The 19,379-nt window shown below is 45.7% G+C and overlaps 1 protein-coding gene across 7 annotated transcripts in view; it reads right to left on the reverse strand.

Moving 5' to 3' along the window:
* FRMD4A (FERM domain containing 4A) overlaps positions 1-19,379 on the reverse strand; it is a 386,250-nt gene that overhangs the window by 74,123 nt on the left and 292,748 nt on the right. For all 7 annotated transcript variants that reach the window (XM_055710530.1, XM_055710531.1, XM_055710532.1 and 4 more), the window contains 3 exons: positions 10,146-10,230; positions 5,668-5,724; positions 3,105-3,127 (listed from right to left, as the gene is read on the reverse strand). In XM_055710530.1, the coding sequence (XP_055566505.1) occupies positions 3,105-3,127; positions 5,668-5,724; positions 10,146-10,230 (165 nt within the window). The remainder of the gene's footprint in view (positions 1-3,104; positions 3,128-5,667; positions 5,725-10,145; positions 10,231-19,379) is intronic.

Below are 19,379 nucleotides of genomic sequence, written 5' to 3' on the forward strand. Positions count from 1 at the left end.
GCAGCTGCATTCAGAAGTCCTGAACCAGCTCGCTGTTATCCACCACCCGGGTGCAGTGGGATTTGGAGGTAATCACACTCTGGCCACCATGGGCAGGTGCCAAGCCGCAGCTGAAATCGTGACAATTTGGCATTGGCTATCCTAGCACCTGAGCTGATAGGCAGTGACTCATAGGAAGGCTCCCATGGGGATCAGCAATTCTCCCATCACTACAAATGAGCCAGTACTTATGTGCTTTTCTGGATCCAGGCCAAAGAGATCCTGGATCTCTTTGTAGTCTCACAGGCTATAAATCTGATGGTGGCAGTAGGCAAGACAGGTGTGGGAAATCTGCAGTCTGCGTTCCAAGCATACAACCCTTTAGAATCAACTTATTTCTTCAAAAATAAAGCGGGAGTTCAAGAGTTCAGCCTTCACGCAATGTACGCTGCCATGCACAACATATTATCTGTAAATCTCAGCAGCAAGACATTCACAACTGCAGAGCTTCTCTGTTTCAAAGGGTAGCCACTTCTATTTTAAACAGCATTTCAGCATCAACTAACTTCAAACACTGAAGCTAACTTCAGGCCTAAGAAAAGTCAGAACATTTGTCTCCATCTGGCCCCAGGCTTGATTTGACTTCCAGATTTTACACTGCTGATATGAACAACCACAAATCTCAGCAGGCAAAATCTTGACCACAATGACCTCATGTTGACTTCAGTAGCACCTGGATCTCACCCAGCACATAAACCCATGTCAGTGCACATTAGAGGGGAGCTGCTGGACAAACATCCCTGGAGATGCTAAGTATTCTTTTAGACCATAGAGGGTCAGGGTAGCATTTTTCTACCTTCCTCTAAGTACAGGCTTTACACTCCACTAATATGGCAGATTGCTTTGCCATCAAAGCTCATTTATAAATTAAGTTCCCTGGCAGCGTCAGCAAGTTGTTATTAGGACACCACTTCTCTGCCTGACTTGGATGTAAGGATTCCCCCTTCCACTCCAAACCATTGTGATCATCAGGCGAAAAGGACTAGGAGCTAACTGTCTTAATGGGGGTGGTGATGACTGCCACACTGATGGGGAGGAAGCAGTTAACACCATGTGTCGAGGCATCTTCTGTGCTCTCAGAGAAGATTCCTCATTTCTCTGTGGCCTGGAGAAATGCACTGTGATAAACTCAACCATTCCTTTTACAAGAGACATCAAACAGCTTTTAGCAGATTGATGCTTTCCACTGGCTGTTTCCACTTCTGGTCTGGAAACTGATACATGAAGATAAAATGCTTTCAGTCCTATTACTCCAAGCCATCTGATTCCTTTCTGTTCTGTGTTTCATACTCCGAATGTACACTTTCTGGTCACAAAATCATAGCATTGTTTAGGTTGGAAAAGACCTTTAAGACTATCGAGTCCAACTGTTAATCCAGCACTGCCAAGTCCACCACTAAACCATGTCCCTAAGGGCCACATCTACAGGCCTTTTAAATACCTCCAGAGATGGTGACTCAACCTCTTCCCTGGGCAGCCTGTTCCAATGCCTGACAACCCTTTCAGTGAAGAATTTTTTCTTCATATCCAATCTAAACCTTCCCTGGAACAGCTTGAGGCCATTTGCTCTTGTCCTGTCGCTTGTTACTTGGGAGAAGAGACCAACATCCACCTTGGTACAACCTCCTCTCAGGTAGTTGTAGAGAGCAATAAGGTCTCCCCTGAGCCTATTTTTTTCCAGGCTAAAGAACCCCAGTTCTCTCAGCCACTCCTCAAGATATTCTGAGAAACATTAAAGATTGTTCTTCACAGCAAAACCAGTGGAAGATGTGGTTTATCACAGGTTTGAATGGCAAAACACTGCTTAGTCCAGCTCTTCTGGGTTAAGTACTTGGCAGTGCATTGGAAAGTAGACTGAAAAGTGAAAGACCCACATGCACTCCAGCACCCCCTAAATAAATACTGCTGATAGTTGAGCTATTCTGAATTGGGTGGAACTGAAAAATGCAGCAAGACTGGGCTTGTGTTCCTGTGGTCAGATGCATGTCAGGATTTTGCAAGTTTATAAGGTTTTGAGAAATGATAAGGCAGAACTTAAATTTCCTTTTAGCGAGGGTTACCTTATGTCATCTCAGATTCCACAGGTAATGGACAGGTAATATCTGCAATACATTGTTCTTTTTCACCAATTTGTCTTGATTTTAGCTGGCTAGAAGTCCCAGTCCACCAGACGGTGGAATCTGCCTGTTTTTCACAGCCTCCTCTGAGAGCATAGGGTTATCATTACAGTCTTCTCTCAGTGTATCTCAATGCTGACAAAATTAAGACAGCTCTTTAGACTCGCCCGGCAATTCAACCTCACTGCCCATTCACACCTTGTTTTCTTCTCTGAAATTAACTTCAACGGATATTGTGGTCCTCCAGATGAACTCACCACATTCAGGTCAGCAAAAGTGATATATGAAGTATGTGAAATTGTAGCATACACTATTGTCCTGAACTTCAGTTGAAGAACTTTCGTGTTTCTCACATGAGGCATCAAACAGCTACCTGACCTTTGGTTGCTACTAATGTGTAACTGACAGATTTACAGATGACTGTCAACATAAATGAAAATTCTTGGGCATTGCATTAACAATCTTCTGAAACACCAAGCACAGTCACCTCTTTGCATTTCTTACTGCAAGTCTAAAGATTTGGCTCAAAGGACAGTGGAAGTTCAACAAAACTAATTATCTAAATTGTGATTTTGAGAACTCTGTCCAAATTCAAGCTGAAATACCAATCAGTGAAGGAATTGTAATGTTGCCTCTGGCTGGACCTGTGATATATCAATGACTGTAGAGTCATTTCCTTAGTAATTTCCTTCCAAAGACTAGTCTATTTCCTGAACTTCATGGGCATATGAAGAGATTTGTCAACAACAAAGTCACAAACAATGCTGTTTGCAAGGCATGCTCTGGTCAAGGGCTGTGTTTTGTGAAGAAATGATTTCAGGAAACACTATGTCTATGTTAGCAATGCATTCCTATCGCTACACAGCTACAACTGAGTCACATCACTCAGTGATTTTACCAGATTCATTCTCACAGCACACAATGGCAAAAACTTTTAAGTTCACCTACCTTAAAAAATCTCCCTTTGCCTCCTGTAAAATGAGTAAGAAAAAATAAAAATATATCATTAACACAGAAAAAATGTAAGAAATGGCTGTTCAAGATTTTCCACTTGCAAAATTCATTTAGCAGCAATTTCCTGTTGTAATTGATTCCTCATGTATTTTTTGGAGCTAGTATTTAATGTCAAGTGCCATGATACACGCAGTGAGCTGGGCAGATTAACAAACAAAAGTTTGTTACAAACAAAAGCAAAACCCCCTGTATTTGCCTAATACAGGGCTAGATGACTCCTCATTCTGCTAGTGGATACCCAAGAAGCTGCAGGAATTAATGCCAGTAAATAAGTAACTTCTTGCATTGATGTGGATGGTACATTACTAGATCTCTGAAGTCTTAATGACTTTGCAGTGTCTGAGACTGCAACTTCCCTGACTTGTATTTTTACAAGTATTCTATGTATTTTATAGTAACTAGACTTTCAAAAAGCTAGTTTACTGTCAGCTTTCAAGAGGATGCAAGACACAGGTTTCTCTAACTCCTTGCTGGGTGTTTGGGGGAGTTTTTAGCTCCCTTAATTATATATGTAGATATTTCTATTGATTATCATCACAGCCTGATGTTAAAGAGCTGGGTAATGTTCCACTCCAGTAGTTAGAATAGTACCTGAGTCTTACAGTTCATCTGGCAAACCCTCAAGATCTGGTGAGTCCCCTCCTCAATAGCTGTAGTAAGCATTTTGCGTTTTCCATAGGCGATATGCATTTCATATGATGCATGCTAAAGCACCTCATTTGCCATCAGCTACGCAGAAAGCACAGTGCAAGAATGTAATTTGGGCAGTAAGGGAGTTTCCACTGCCAAGAGGACTGGGTTTTGCATCCAGGTCTTTTGTCTTTATATCCATCCATCCACCCGCAAAACCTGTCAGCTTGCATCCAGTGGTGTTTCAGTCCTGAGGCTGGGGTAAAGTTCAGAGCTTTGATGGTACTTCAATTTGTTCTGGTAACACAACAATTTGAAATAAGGCCACAGACTAAATCACTTGAGTTCTGACAGTCCTTTACTATCTTCCTATTTCCCTCTGAGTGGCCTGAAGGGCAGACAAGCTCTCCTCTGGTTCATAGGAAGGAGTCCCTAAACATTTCATGATTATAGTTCAACACAGCAAAACCCAAAGAATATGGCCTGGCCTGCGCAGAGATGAGCATACCAAATTTAAAAAAACGATTTTGTAAGGTAGATTCTCCATACTTCGGTTCTTTGACCTAAATGCTGCAGTAAGAAGTAGAACAAAATGCAGTATGATTTCGCTTGTTTTGCTTGGATCCTGTCACAAACATGGGCTGTAGTAATTTCTGGTTACAGACATTGAGGTGTGGCTTGTTTTGACTGTTTTCATGAAGTTACACGTCAAACTACTACAGGAATACACGTAACATCCTGTGTTTGTGATGAGAAACAAACACAGCAAGGAGGATTACAGTGGCAGATCTGGATCTGGCTGTATAATTACCAAGCACTCAAGTTATTCATTAGGATGAGCAGACAATAGATTCATAACCCTATTGCTGCTTCTCACAATGAGCCTGTTCTTTGATGTGTATTCCCCCAACAGCCAATATGTGATTTCTATAATGTGCTTTTAATTGAGTCCCCCATCCTGACTCTATCACTCTATTTTTGTTACATAAAATGATTTTAATGAAGATTCAAATCCCTATGCATTAATTGCTTTTTTAACATGGGAAGTGCTATAGAAATGCAATGCATTGTTATTTATTAGAGCAGTCTGATGAGATGGCTCGTCTGCTCACATGGTTCCTCATAGCTTCATGGCTGATGGGAAAAAAAAAATGAAACTACACTACATGAAAGGGAAACAAGGATCATCTAGCAGTTATTTCTGATCTGCTGCTACAGTCATGCTCTTAAAGAGAGGTGTTTCACAAAACCCACCTCCACTACCCTGAAAAGAATCCTCTTTGGGAACCAGAGATTTACCAAACTCTGCTGGTAATTTGCTCTCTGACCCCTTCCCTCTTCCTGTAGAGCAGGACTTTCAAATTAATTATTTTTTTTTTTTCTGGATAAGTGTTTTGGAAAACCTTTAAGCCGTTCTGCCCATGTTGGAGAACAGACATTTGCATACGTAGAAGCTTATGGATATTATCAGGGGCCCAAGCTCCACTGGGAAAACAAATGCAAGTCAACTCACTGAAGAAGAATCCATTGCATATGGATTTTACCTAGGAAATCGCATTCATCACTTAGACTTTCTCTGGCTTTAAATCATACCCCAGGGTCTTGCATATCTGTATTGGTTGAAACATGACAAACATTTACACATAAAAAATGTTGGGCTGTGGAATCTGCTCTGTGCGTGGGGAGGTCTGGTTTGAGAGCCTTCTGCACCTATTTTGCATTGGTGTAACTGATGAAAACAGTAAAGACATTTTTCTGCTGCAACTGGGGGTCTGCCTACGCTTCCATACAACCATTTTGGATTTGGCAAATCAGAAGATTTAATGCAACACAAGGAAGTGTAAAGTAAGAGAAGAAGGGTGCTTACCTGCAAGATGTATGCAGCCAGTTCAAACACCACTTCACTGTCAACCTCAATGAGTTCCTTGAAAGGTGAAGAAAACAAGAAAGAAAAAGAGTTGAGCCTGAGCTCCTGCAAGAAGGACTTGCATCTCCTCCTGGCTACCGCACGGTGAAGCATGCTTTGCCAGTTTTCTCCCCTGGCTAGGCTTCAAAGCATTCCCTGTGCTTCTGGAGACCAAAGTGAGGGAGAACCTGCCCAGTCAGATGTGGAGAAAGCCAAATATTCAGTGTAATGGCTTGGTAAATGAAGCATAACTGGATGTGCCATGAAGGGATTCCTGGGGAGGAGGGGGGAAAAGGCAGGTGGAAGGGAGAGGATCACAGTAATTTTTATTTTCTTGTGTGTTTTAGTGAAAGGTAGTCTGGGAAATAATTTTTTTTCCTTCCCAAATGTCACCTGTGCTTCAGGGGAACACAGCCTTGTCCTTGGCTCACAGAAGCAAGGAAATGAAAAAAACTGTGTTCACTGAGGTTGTGTCAAAGCCCTTGCAGAACTCCTCTGGCCCTTGCCCAGGGTAAACTCAGGAAAAAGAGCCATATTCCGTCTTGCAGGGTGGGAGCTCTGGTTTCATTGCCTTCATCCCCATGAGCACTGGGGCTGGGGATGCTTTGAAAATGAGCTGTGGCTGCACATCTTTTGGTAGATCTTCACCGAATCATTCTATAGGATCCAGCCCATGATGAAACCAGACTTGGAAGGTTAGATGAAATTGTGAGTGCCTTGCTTGGACACCATGGTCACATTAAGGACACCATGGGTGGTCCCATCAGATCCTCTCAGGACCCTTCTGCTGTGCCTGGGAGAGTAGTCACAGAACCAAGGGGTCCAGGCACTGCTCTGTCTGAATGTGTAGGATGCAGACCTGGCATCAAAGATGCTTGGGATAGGAGGCATGAGCATTAATCTTGTGGCCAGACGTGCTCTCCCCAAGTCTACGGTCCCTGCTCTTGGGAAGGTAGTGCACTTTTACTGAGATACTGTTTAGGCCTCTGTTCTTCAGCTAGAGTTCCTATGTTGTCTCCTACATGCGTGGCCATATAAACTGGGTCACTGTTCAGCTCACTCCTGTGGTGGCTTTTCTGTTGCATTTATTTAAGCTGCTGTTTTTAGTACTTTATTTCATCTGGCAAGAAATGAGTGATCTAAATATAGATCACTGCTGTGATCCATGCTCCAGCCAAGTCATGACCACACCTCATTTACAAGCCACAATTGCTGCGTTGGCTTGTCTCTGGCAAAACCAAAAACAAAGGGAACAAAACAGGGGATAAGATCCAGGTGTCCTTGGCTTTCACCAGTGCCAGCTTTTTAAAATAAGCACTTCCTTCACCTCCTTCATAACAACTCCTTGGGGAGTGAAGACCAGACCTGCTACGCGCAATAAACACACCTTCCCTCATTCAGCTGAACTGTCTGATTCACACAGGCACCTGCACTAACGATGTGCATCTGCCAAAGGAAGCGGCTGGTGCAAGATGTGGATTCAGCTGCAGGCAGGGCAGAGCTGGGGCAGTCAGGCATATCCCGCAGCAAGGGGAGATATGGCGTAGAACCAGAGTGCCTGGTCTTCCTCCCGTCTTGAAGCACCAGGCACTGCATGGACAAACCTGCCTCTGCAACCACATGTCGATGCTGCGGCAAGTCTGTACTAGTAGGTAAAGTGGGCCAGAGCCCATTCTCTGGCCCTAAGGGTACATGGCACAGTATAGCTCATGACTAAACACTCTTCCTCTCTCTCCCAGTTCCAGATGGAGTTATCTCCAGTGTATTGCCTCTTGGGAACAGGTGCTCATCCTTGGAGAGTGCCCAAGCAATGCCCAGGACAGGGCTAGTTGGCACAGGCCAAAACCTGTGCCAGAACGTGCTAGTAATTAAACAGCCTAACTGACTGAGAGACAGTACCTGCCGCCAAGCCCTGTCTCATTTGGTAGTACAAATGTGGCTTGGCCTTTCTGGGCAGCTGTGGCTTCTTGGTCCTGTGCAAGGGTTTGCATGTGTGGGTCCATGAATGTCTCATACAAAAAGGTGGGTGAGGAGGAGTGGTGGGCACAGCCAGAGGAGTGCAGCACCCAACACAGAGCCAGCTGGCATCCCAGTGGACAAGCAGCTCCACACTAAACAGGCCACAGTTTTGTTCAAAAGAATTTGAAAAATAGCCCAAACAGCCCTGTGCATGGCGATGTTTGGCAGGGGGTATCTGAATAATCAATGGGGGAAGGTCTGAGGTGCTAGCATAGCATTATCAGCTACACTTGCATCATACACAGTATGGTCTTCCTGGGCTGCAGGGGAGCCTGGAGTGAAGGTATGACGGGAAGTCCAACAAGAAAACTTTTGGTGCACCAAGGAAGCTTTCAAGGTTTGGGACCCCATGTGCTAGCTGCAGGGACGACGAACACTGGCTGTGCTTAGACACCAAATCCCCCTTGCTACGCCGAGATGAATCCTCCAGCCATACTGGCTGGGTGCTTGCCCTGCATCTTAGCAGAGACTTTACACCCAGCTTTCAAATTCAGCACCTTTTCTAATAGCACAGCATGGCTTACTGTGGCTGGAAGTCAAATGGGGAAGGACCCGCATGGGAAGCTGGGAATCCAGCAGGGCTATTTTTGGATATAGATGACAGTCAGCTTGAATGTGCAAAGTAATGGTTTCAGGAGAGGTCAGACTAAAATAGACCAACCTAGATCTGTAGGCACTTTTTCTCTCTTGCCCTCCCCCCTGCCCCTTCTTCTTATTAAGGTTTCTCCAAAAAAAGAACAACAGTATAAGCTTTTCCTGGCAATACTTCAAAAAGGAACTTTCCCCAGGAACCAAAATATGATGCTCACTGAACTTGTTGCTGGAGAGGGCTGACTAAGCACATCTAATTGCAGCTTTGCCAGCGAGCAAAGCTCTGTACGGCTCAGCTCCGCAGTCCTGCCTCTTTCCTGGGCACTGGAAAAAAAGGCATTTTCTGGCTTCTACCCCGCATTTTAGAAGATGTGAAATTTGTCCCTGCATTGTAGGGCGTGCTGATGTCAGGAAGCGAGGCTGCAGATTGGGTGTAAGCTAGTTGGCTTAGCAGGTCACAAACCTGCCAAGGGTTCTGGGATGGTGGTACAATCACTCCCTGATTACAGCTGTCTTTTCATACCACTTCCTCCCTGGCAGATGAAGGTGAGTCACCAGGAATGGCCTCTGCCAGCACAGAGGAGGGATCCTCCCAGGGAATCCCAGCTGCTGAAAAACCTCTCCCAGTCCCACACACCAAGCTGCCTGTCCAGCACACCTGGCTGAGTCCACAGGCAGCCAGCTCTACCTCAGCGGGTTCTGGGCCTGCTTACTTGTCTGACCCTGCCCTTTCACTTCTATGGTTGGCTTGTGGCATCGGAGGGATGAGCTTCACAGCTCTGCGGTGGGCACTCCAGCAGGGGAGCAGAGGCCGTGCCAGGATGGCCTTATCTCTGGCACAGGATGGCCTTATCTCTGGCGCACCACGGAGTGCTGTGCAAGGGGCAGCTCTGAGTTACAGCGCTGGTGACAGCAGGCTGGTGTTTTCAGTAGCCTACCAGGCAGGGCTATTCCTGGTACAAAAACATTTCTCTGTGCATGGCTTATTCCTGCACAAAGTGATCTTAAGTACATACCCACAGACACCCTTACCCCTGCTCACACACATACTCACTCCCCCTGTCCCACAAAGACTCGGTCACACACATGTAGTCCTTCGCATCCCTAACCTGTTTACACACTCACACTCTCAGAGAGGCACGAACTTGCACAGCTGCAGGCCCACATGCGTGCGGTCACTCCCCCCCCCCCCCCCCTCAGCCCCCCATGCCTACCCCCACTCTCGCACCCACACAGGAACCCGCTCTCACACGTCCCTTGCACACTCTCTCACACAGGTCCCGTCTCACACTGCCACCTGCACTCCCACACGTCCCTTGCACACTCACACAGGCTCCATCTCCCCCCCCCCCCGCACCCTCACACGCCCCCTGCCCCCACCTCACAGCCCCCCCTCGGCCCGCCCGCTGCCCCCACACGCTCCCGCCGGGCCCAGAAGATGGCGCCCGCGCGGCAGCTGCCGCCCTCTTCGGGCGGGAACGCCAAACGGCATCCCCGCGGCGGCTTTCGAACACAAACCCAGTCATTTCCTTCTAAACAGAACCCAGTTTATAATTTTAGCAGCTGCAGGTTCCTTCCTGCACACCACTAGAGTTACTTGCAGGGGTGTTTTACCTCAGAACCCCTCTCGGACAGGGAAGGTGCTGCCAAATGCCGGCAGCGGTTAGAGACAGAGGAGAGAGGGAGAGTGAGCAGAGGAGGATGTATCTCAAAGTCTGAGCACGACCAACACCAATTTTGGGGCAGAGAGTGCAGACCCAGGTGTCTCAGCCCACCTGGTCTGTGGGTGGCACTGAGTCAGTGCCATCCAGACCTCACCGAGTCCTTACCTTGTAGATGCAGGACTTGGCGTTCAAGAAAAACAGCTCAATGGTGGCATTGTCCTTTAGGTAGGAGATGCTTTCGATGTAGAACCTGAAAGGGAAAGCAAGGGAGGTGAGACACAAGGGGGACTAGGGCAAAACATGAAAACGCACTCATTAAGTGAAAAACGTGGTCAACAGTTATGATGAGTATACTAAAAATGAAGTTTCTTTGTTTATGGCAGACTGGGGTGGTGAAAGAGGCTTGTTGCACGGTCTGGGACATGATCAGTCACCACCACCTCAGCCATACGAAAGGAATCGGATCATCAAGTGAATGATTTTGTTTCTAAATAATCCTTTGTTTTGTTTTTAAACTTCAAATAATCCTTTATTCTGCTTGCTCATAAACTCCATTCTCCATCCCATCTTGGCATTTCTTCTTCACTCCTTTACCCAACTTGCCCATTTCTGTGCTATTGACCTGCGTCTTATGAAATATTCACTAACAGAAATATTCACTAACCCCTTCTGGGCTCCTTCCCTGCCCACTTCAGCTTCTACATAGGGCAAATTTTATAAAGACTTCTTTACATATTTTAGTAGCTATGGATGCAGAGTAACCAAGGGCCTTGCACAATCTACCAGTACTATGAATAGCAGTGCTGGCGATGACTGGGAATGCCAATAATATATTTTTTTTTCCTTTTTCTGAGCTGAGATGACTTCTCAGATGTCAGTAGAAAGCTGACCTGCCCAAACCCTCAGTGTCAGAAAAATATATTCTCCTGCATTGGCTAATTACCCCAAGTATTTGCAGCTATGTTGAAAGTCCATGATATGTATGAATGAATTCACTGCTCCATGTCCTGTCTGCTTTGAAGGTTTGATCCTTTGGCAGTGAACTCCATAAGAGTTTTGTCACTGGCTTCAATCAACTCCAGTCCTTAATTCCGCCTTCTGACCTTCTGGGGAAAAAGCTCAGGATACTGTCAAAGCTAATGACTGATGCATATGTATGTATATGTATATGCAAGTACGTTGTGTGTTCCTGTAGTAACAGGGAAAGCCTGGATAGGTTCAGTGAATGATTAAGGTGAATTTTGCATTTACTTTGTGTTTTAAGTAAGGAAAAACCCATGCATCTGTCTGCTCACCCTGTTTTATAGTGATCTTTAAGTTGCAGTACAGTGGCAGCAGTGTTCCTTACATAAATTCCAGTACTGTCGTGCCTTGTCAGAGGCAATTAGAATAGGGAGGGTGCCAGAGAAATACTGCCTGCATCAGGAACTTAAAAAAATGCTATACATTAGAAATCTGGTTTGAGATGTGAGGTCCAGTTACAGAGAAACCTTACCCTCTGACCCCGCTGCCAGGGAGTGGGGCTAGAGACCTGCTGACACTCCTGGGGCTTCACACAAGCACTGGAGGGGTTGTCCATGTTGAGCTATTTGCAGAATTGAGGACCTTAAATGTAGCCTTCTTAGGGGTAAAGGTCAAAGCTTTGTAGTGCTTATAAGTGTCTTCTGAAGACTCTTCAAAACAGTTTATTTCCTGACAGTTAAAACCAACCACTTGCTTACTAGAGTGAGAGGAACATTTTGAGCTCTTCCTGTTCATCTGCTGAAGTGCTCCTGCTATTATCCCTCCTTCTCCTCCTCCAGAATAGCTCAAATGAGAAATAAAAATAAACCCCAGATAAAAAAAAGAACCTGAACCCTGCATTTGAATGTAGGGATCATAAAGCACAAAGATTAAATTTTGTCTTGATTTTTTTTCTGGTTTCCACTGGGTTTCACCTCCTGTCCTTGAAGCTACGTCCCCCTCCCGCCCCCCCCCCCCCCCCCCCCCCCGCCAAATAAAAATATACTTGGCTTTAGAAATGCAAAAAAGATACTGCATTAAAAATGGAACCTTCTTACTAGATCTGTTCTCTGAGTGCAGCTGGCTTTCCATCTGCTGAATTCATGGAGAAAAATGATAATTTTAAACATTCTATGATTCTTGAAGAACCTCCTCTGCTTATCACCACTACAAGTGCTCTCCAAGTTGTGATGGTATGATCTTTAATTCCAGAGTCAGAATAAAACAGGAACATTTATTCTATTTTTGAATCCCAGTGAAGGTTAGCCAAAACGCTTTTTGTTTCATCAGATCGAACGAGACCGTCCCCATCATCACTAGAGGGCAATATTGCCTTTCTCAAGGCTGTAAGGATCTTTCCTGAGGCTTTCCACATAAGACACATACATGGGTCATTATTTCTACAAAATTGAGTCTCTCAGAGCACAGAGCCTGCACATGATAGTTCATCTTCACAAAGAAAACCCAATTCTCAAGTGATCTCCGGAGTGAAGAGTGTGCTGGGGAGCTACTGGCTCTCACATATGCACCCAGATAAATGCAAAACACATGCACCAGAAAATTGGTGCTACTTAAAACAGAATTGCAGAGAGAAATCTTACAGGATTTTCTGTGTGGCAAGCTCAGAAAGCCAAAACTGGTGCAGACTCCCCTGAATTCACAGCTGGTGCTGCAACACAGAAAGGGGAGGGAAAGATCCTTGCAGCCTTCTTTTGCACTGATGTGAACCTCTGTCAGACCTCCTCCTGTTACCACCTTTTCCAAATACAGTGAAGGAAACGGCACTTCATGATGACCAGTGTCGGTGACTAAGGAGGCAGGCAGAAGCACACAGCTGCTAAGGCAATGAACCAAGGAAAAAATCTGGGTTAAATTCCTGATTTGGACACAGGTTTCCTTTATGACCTTCAGAAAATCATTTAGCTTCTTGGGCTGTTGTGCTGTGTTTAGAAAATGCTCCTCCTTCCTCTGCTCCCCTCTGTCTGTTTTGCCTGTTAAGCTTCTAAGTCCTTTCTTATGGCATGTTTCAAGATCATCAGTTTTAAGAGGCAACTCTCAGATTTCTGTTGAGGGCTCCCCTGAGAGCAGCATTCCTCCATGTGGTGTGAAGATGATGTATCCAGGAAATAATGGATGGGCTGCACAGAGAAACAGGCAGTACAGTGTGTCCAACACCTCTGCTCTGCTACCTACATCTCTTGCAACACAGCCAACAAGCAGCTTTGCCTCAAGCAGCTCTTGCAAGAAGTTTCTTGATAGCCAGCAGCAACTGCTGCTGTGAGAAATTAGGCAGCTGCAGGAACACCCCACAAGACTTTGTGAGTATAAACCCCAAAGAAATAATTTTTGAAAATGTTTAAAAGATCAGCTGATGTTAATATGTTCCTGCATTCCCCATCCCTCCCCACCTCTAGTAACTTATAATTCATCACATACATTTTCTAAGCATTAATTAAATAGACCAGTGAATATTATGCTGGGTAATGAACACAAAGTGCATATCGTGACTGCTCCCTCTCAGCAGCAGGAAAATAATAATGAGTGTTGCAGAAAGTGTCTTGGAAGACTTCAGAAGCGGCTGCATGTGAAATGTTTAGGGCTTTTTAGCTGCAAGGACATGTCTCGTACTGACCAGATTGCTCTATATTAAGTGTTGGGTAACTGACAATTTGCTCTGAGACAGCTTAAGCCCCCTCACACCATGATGAATGGCAATTCCCATCGTAGCCAGCCAAGCACAGACATTTATACAGCAATGCTTGTAAGAAGCAGCTGTGGAAACTCCTGGTCCGTGGGTGAAGGGGAACTGGCACTAGCGTAATTTCTCCCTTGCACTACACACAGGCCCACCTCTGACTTGCAGCAGGGAGAAATGCCTGACTGGGCCCTGGTCTCATCAGTTTGATCACTGGTTCTTCAGGAGATGGAGAATCCCTGGCCACTGGTGCTGGCCTCATACGTGAACTCAGCTGTGTGTGTGCAGATGAGCAAATTTAGCAGTGTTGGGAAGATGCTTGATCACTAGCACTTCATCCTTGCAGGGGGACAGGAGGAGGACTTATCAGGTAAAAGGTCTCCAGAAGCATCTGAGCTGGTGGTGTGTTTGTGTGGACAATGAGATTTGAAACGAGCAGCACTCCCAAACTCCACACACCAAAAGAAGCTGTCAAACAAAAAATACTTTGCATTGTCTCTAACACACAGCCCTGGACATATACTGTCAACCTAAACTTGGCCATCTGTCACCTACCAGGGACCAGGCTCTGAGCAGCTGAGTTCCTGACTATGTAAATATACTGTTGTAGCATTCAAGATCACAAGCCCCTGTGTATACTTCCAAGCAAAACATACCAAATGGTAAAAATATTTCACTGTGGTCTTCAACATAATCATATTTTGAAGCATGACCGCAGCAAATGGATGTCTTGTCTACTTTAGGTGTAGATCTGTCCTGGAGCAGTGATATCATCCTACTTCTTGTGAAGTTTGATGCTGGTGGGAATGAGCTGGTCCAGAAGGCTCTAACAACAAAACTAACAATTTTTTCACCAAAAAGAAATACTCCAAAACTCCCCTTCTGGTGCAGTGGTGCTTTCTTCCAAGAAAATTAAAAGAAAACATTGAAAGGGCATTGGAAGACCTCAGAAAGGTTTCAACACTTGCTTTCGCTGAGGAACAGCATCTTCTTGAGGAGAGGCCCTAACAGAAAAAACTAATTGAAACTGGAGCCCTGACTAGGACAAAGGGTCGTCTGCCAGCTGGAGAGCCCAGGCTAGGCAGGGGCACAGCAAACCACTCTCTTGTTACTGTCCTATGAAGCCTTACTCCTCAGCAGTCTTGCTGCTTTCAGAGGAAGGAAGTGGGGTGGCCGCAGGGACACAGGAGGCAGCTGGGCAAGGAACATGGCAATGCACATGCCCCAGTTGTGCTGGTACAATGGTGTGTGAGAAGGCTGGTCAAAAGAGGTGAGCAGTGCCAGGCAGTGATGGGGAGGCCAGGGATGGTACTGAGGATGTTTGCTGCTAATCAAGGTGACTGACAACCGTGTGACAGTGGTTTCTGGGTGAGTTCCTGTCTTTTCCAAAGGGCAGAAGCTGGGGACTCAGTATTGGCCAGCGGGGTACCTTCCCTCCAGTCCTGTGATACTGCTTCCATGCAGGGAGGCAAAACACCCCTCTTGGGCCTATTATAAACAGAAAATGGGAAAAATTCCAGAATAAAAATCCCAGGTGGGTCTTCTCTCTTGTGGTGAAAACATTATTTTTCCCATGAAAAAGGAGAAAAAAGGGTAAAACCAGATTTCATGGAAGATAGTCAGAATGAAGCAAAAGGATTTTGGTTTTGATGTGCACTCACTTTCCCCAGTGTTTCCTCCTGCCCTAGGTGGGAAATGCACTGCAACACAAGAGAAAGGACTGAAACGGGCAGGGGTGTCTTCCATGTCCTTCCCAGCTGGGTGACTCTATTCTGGTTAGGATGCAGGACAGAGCTGTCAGCAGAGCTCCTTGGCTCTGTCAATGGACTGCCTCTTCTTTCATTATTACAAAGCAGTAGATAAAGGAGAAGACCCCTTTTCTGCCTCATCCATCCTGGTGTCTGGCTCATTATCCCTCACCATGTCATTCAAAACCTGAGAGGATAATTTGAAAAATATGAAGCCATTGGCTAACCAGGAAAAGAAAAATCACATGCATCAGCATAATGGACTTAAATGCAGATGTCATTATGTCCAGTGTCTCATGCTAAATGAGTATGCTGAGCAGCTCAGGCTGCAGAGCTCCTTTTATATGCCATCCCTGTTTGCTAATTGTCATGGGTACACACTTTTATGTGCTGACACTTAAAGTAGACAATGGTCACACTAGTTGACCTGTTAAATTATCAGCCAGGAATGAAAATCAGTGGTGCTAAAAAGCTCCATTTACCTCCCTTCTGCATTTATTTTGATTCTGATCCCATGTCCTGTCCCCTGTGTTTGTGCCATGCTCAGGCCCCTGCCACCTAGCACCTGGGACTGGTATGCAGGGAACAGGACACAGCAAAAGAGACCTATGTCAACTTTTATGTGCAAGAAAGCCACAAAATGGTAGGTGAATGTGATACCAGGAATACAGGGAATTGCAGCTAACAAAAAAAAGGCAAAAAAAAAGCAAAAAAAAGCTGTGGATATTCTTTAACCTGACTCCGTTCCCTCTCTTTTTCCCACTGTACTATGTGGGACTGTACTATGTACACTGAACTGTACTGCGAAGGTGTTTGCATCTTTACTCGCCACCCATCCATTTTCCTCAGTGTTTGTAAGAGGTTGGCCCATTGAACTCCTGTAAACCCATGTGTTTTGGGGATACTTGCTCATTCCTATGCCTTATCTTCTCCGTGTACAAAACACTAAGGGATTTGCTTTCAAATATATAGAGACCATCTCTCTTCCTGGCTGTACATCCTGGAAGTCTTTGCAAACAGCAGAGTGCTCCAATATCAATGCAGAGAAGGGAAGGAATCAAGGTGGTAATTCAGGCACATTCCTTCCTGATGTTTGGTTACAGCATCAAGCATCACCTGGAAAGGCACTGACCTCACTACAGTCCCCTGCCCTCCCAGTGGGTGGGGAACTAGGTCTGAGCAAGCCATAAAAGCAGCAAGTCAGCTCAATTTATTCTGCAAATTGCTCCACCCCTGAAATGTCCCATGGAGCTTAGTTTGCAAGGGAAGGGCATCTTTGTACAAAAAGGCTGTTGCAGCTCCTCTTGGCTTAGAGTGATGTTATCTGTCCCAAGTATGAGGTGAGAGCAGTGACTGAACCACAGCATCTCACTGCCTTCCTCCCCTCCTCTCCCTCCGTCACCAGGGTAACTTCTCCAGACTCTCCTGAGCATCAGCCCAGTTCTTCCTGCTTTTTGATCCTTACCAAGGGTGACATCTTGGTTGTTAGAGGTAACTCACTGGCTGCACTGTCTTGCATAACACCATCCCTCAGCATTTGTGGAACATTTTTCATCTGAGGATCTTGAACCATTTCAGGAATAGAAATACCTCCAGCCATTCCACTGTGTTGTCAGCAGCACACAAAGCTGTGAAAGCTGCATGGGCTTTACTTACTGGCTCTACTCCTTTGTTCAATGGCACAGTGACGACCCCTCATAGCCGACCTTTCTACTTGCTTCACTGATGACAGCAAATCACACCCACTGGTGTAAGGTACAATGTCTGCATGGCTTTGACCCAGTGTAGGCATTGACATAGCTGTTGCTGCTTGATCCAAATCTGGTACAAATCCTACACTGACAGCATCCATCATTTCTGCATAGTACCTATCATGCTGTCTAAATGCTTCCCAAAATTAGACAAGACAATGCTACTAGCATCAACACATTAAAAATGTGGCTCAAAACAATAAATTTTTAGAATTCTGTTTGTTCTTCCCCCTTCGGTGGCTGAATGGAAAGGAAAAACAACTTATCCCCTTCTCTAAACATAGCTCACTTACACAAATATATTCCCAGTTAAGCAGAAAACAGAAATGGTGTTATGGGACTCAAGAGCCAGACTGCTATTAAGATGTGCGTGTAATGGATGACTTAGCTCAGAGCTGTGTGCTAAGTAGCAGAGCCCCATTAGTTCCCTTCCTCAAGCAAAGGTCAGTTTTCACACAAGTAAATCTTCTGACTGGACAGAAGTTTCTCATATCTCTAAAGAGACTCTGAGGAGCTAAGCCTCCCTGCAGGCAATTTATTACACCTTCCCCCGGGTGAACAGAGCAGGGGGCCACCCTGAGAAGGCTGCAATAAATTGTCTGCAGGGAGCCTTGTCTTCCAGCACAAACAAGGTCTGAGCGACTGTATTTATACACTGCGGCTGGGCGGGAGGAGGGGGTTTGCAGGGCTGCTGGCTTTTGGGGTCTTCCTGCTTAGTGTACACACAGCTGACACACACCAGCCAGCAAAACACATGCTGTACAAAGAGACTCAGGTTATGGCACAGTTTTGCTGGACTTTAGAGACAGAGCAGCTCATGGGAACCCCTTGAAGCAGCTTGGTTAGACTGGGTTGATTATGTGGATTTAATATTCTGATTTTTTGCTATTGTTTCAGCAGCACCTCAGCAGTACATGGAACTGTGGAGATATAATGTGAGTAGGAGATGGCTCTTTGTGTTCCCTTATATGTAGCATAAATTGCCTGGGAGCTTGCTATGGGGAGTTACTGGCTCAGTACTGGCAGTGAGAGCGGGTGAAGGAGACAGCACAGCTGGAAGGAGCTCTAAGAAAAGCCAGCTAGCTGTGAGGATGAAGACAGAGCACTCCAAGGTACTGAAACATCTCAGGGCAGTTCCTCGAACTCTGCTGGGATGATCAAGCTCTATGGTAATGTGGTGTCCAGCACTGCCCTCCTTGCAGCTCCCCTTGCAGAATGGTCTGTAGGTTACAGGGAAGAACAGAGGAGCAGAGATTTGTGTATATTTTCCCCCAGCATCTTCTCCTCGGTGCTAGCAGGTGAGATGAAGCATATCCATGGGTCAGAGCAAACTGCCACTTCTCTCTCCCTCCCCTGGCTGCAAAATTGATGTACTTGATAATCTCAAGCCTCTCTCCCCAGTTCCGGTAAACCCCTGTCTCACACCATGGGGCAGAGAGAGGGCTGCTGCTTCTTCCTCCTCAGAGGGGAGAAGCAGGAGCTGGTGATTCCTCATTTTCTGTCTGGAGCAAAGCGGTGGAGTGCCACATACTCCCCTCTGATGTGGAGAACTGTGGATGGAGAAACACAGCCCATTACGTGTGCGACAAATAAATTGCTCTGGTTAATTTAGTGTGGTTCTATTCCACTCTTCCTGCCGTAGCAGGCTGCTGTCATCACCATCCCCTAATCTAATTTCTTGGAGAGGAGCAAAGCTGAGTGGAAGTGAGTGGTGCACACAACCATAGTGGGCTGGCATCGCTGTGTGAGTGAGTCGGGAAAGGTGGGAGCAGCGTGCTGTGAATCTGCACCCCATACATGTCTTCTGGCCAATGTGGGAAGTAGTAATGCATTTCAGCAACAAGTTGTAAGGTCCATCTAGCCCTACGAACAACCCATACTAGCAACGACTGCCTCTTCCTTCCAGGGTCAACTGTTTGGTCTCCTGCTTCTTTTAGTTTAACATTAGTCCTTTTCTAATGGAATACAGGTTTAAAGACTGGGTTATAAAGGAGGGCTGAAGAATTAAAATAGCATAAGGCCTTAATAATGCAGCTGAAATCTGGTCCAATTCCATTCAGGTAGTCAGGCAAAGCCTCGTAGATCGGAAATGCCTCCTCAACCCTGGCTGTGCCAACTCTGAAATAATATTCTGAATTTATAGGTTGCCCTTGATGCCCACAGAGGGGATTTATCAGGTGAAAAGACATAGCTACAATGTAGA

Source organism: Falco cherrug, chromosome 5 (assembly GCF_023634085.1).
Source record: "Falco cherrug isolate bFalChe1 chromosome 5, bFalChe1.pri, whole genome shotgun sequence".
In the NCBI taxonomy this organism is placed as follows: domain Eukaryota; kingdom Metazoa; phylum Chordata; class Aves; order Falconiformes; family Falconidae; genus Falco; species Falco cherrug.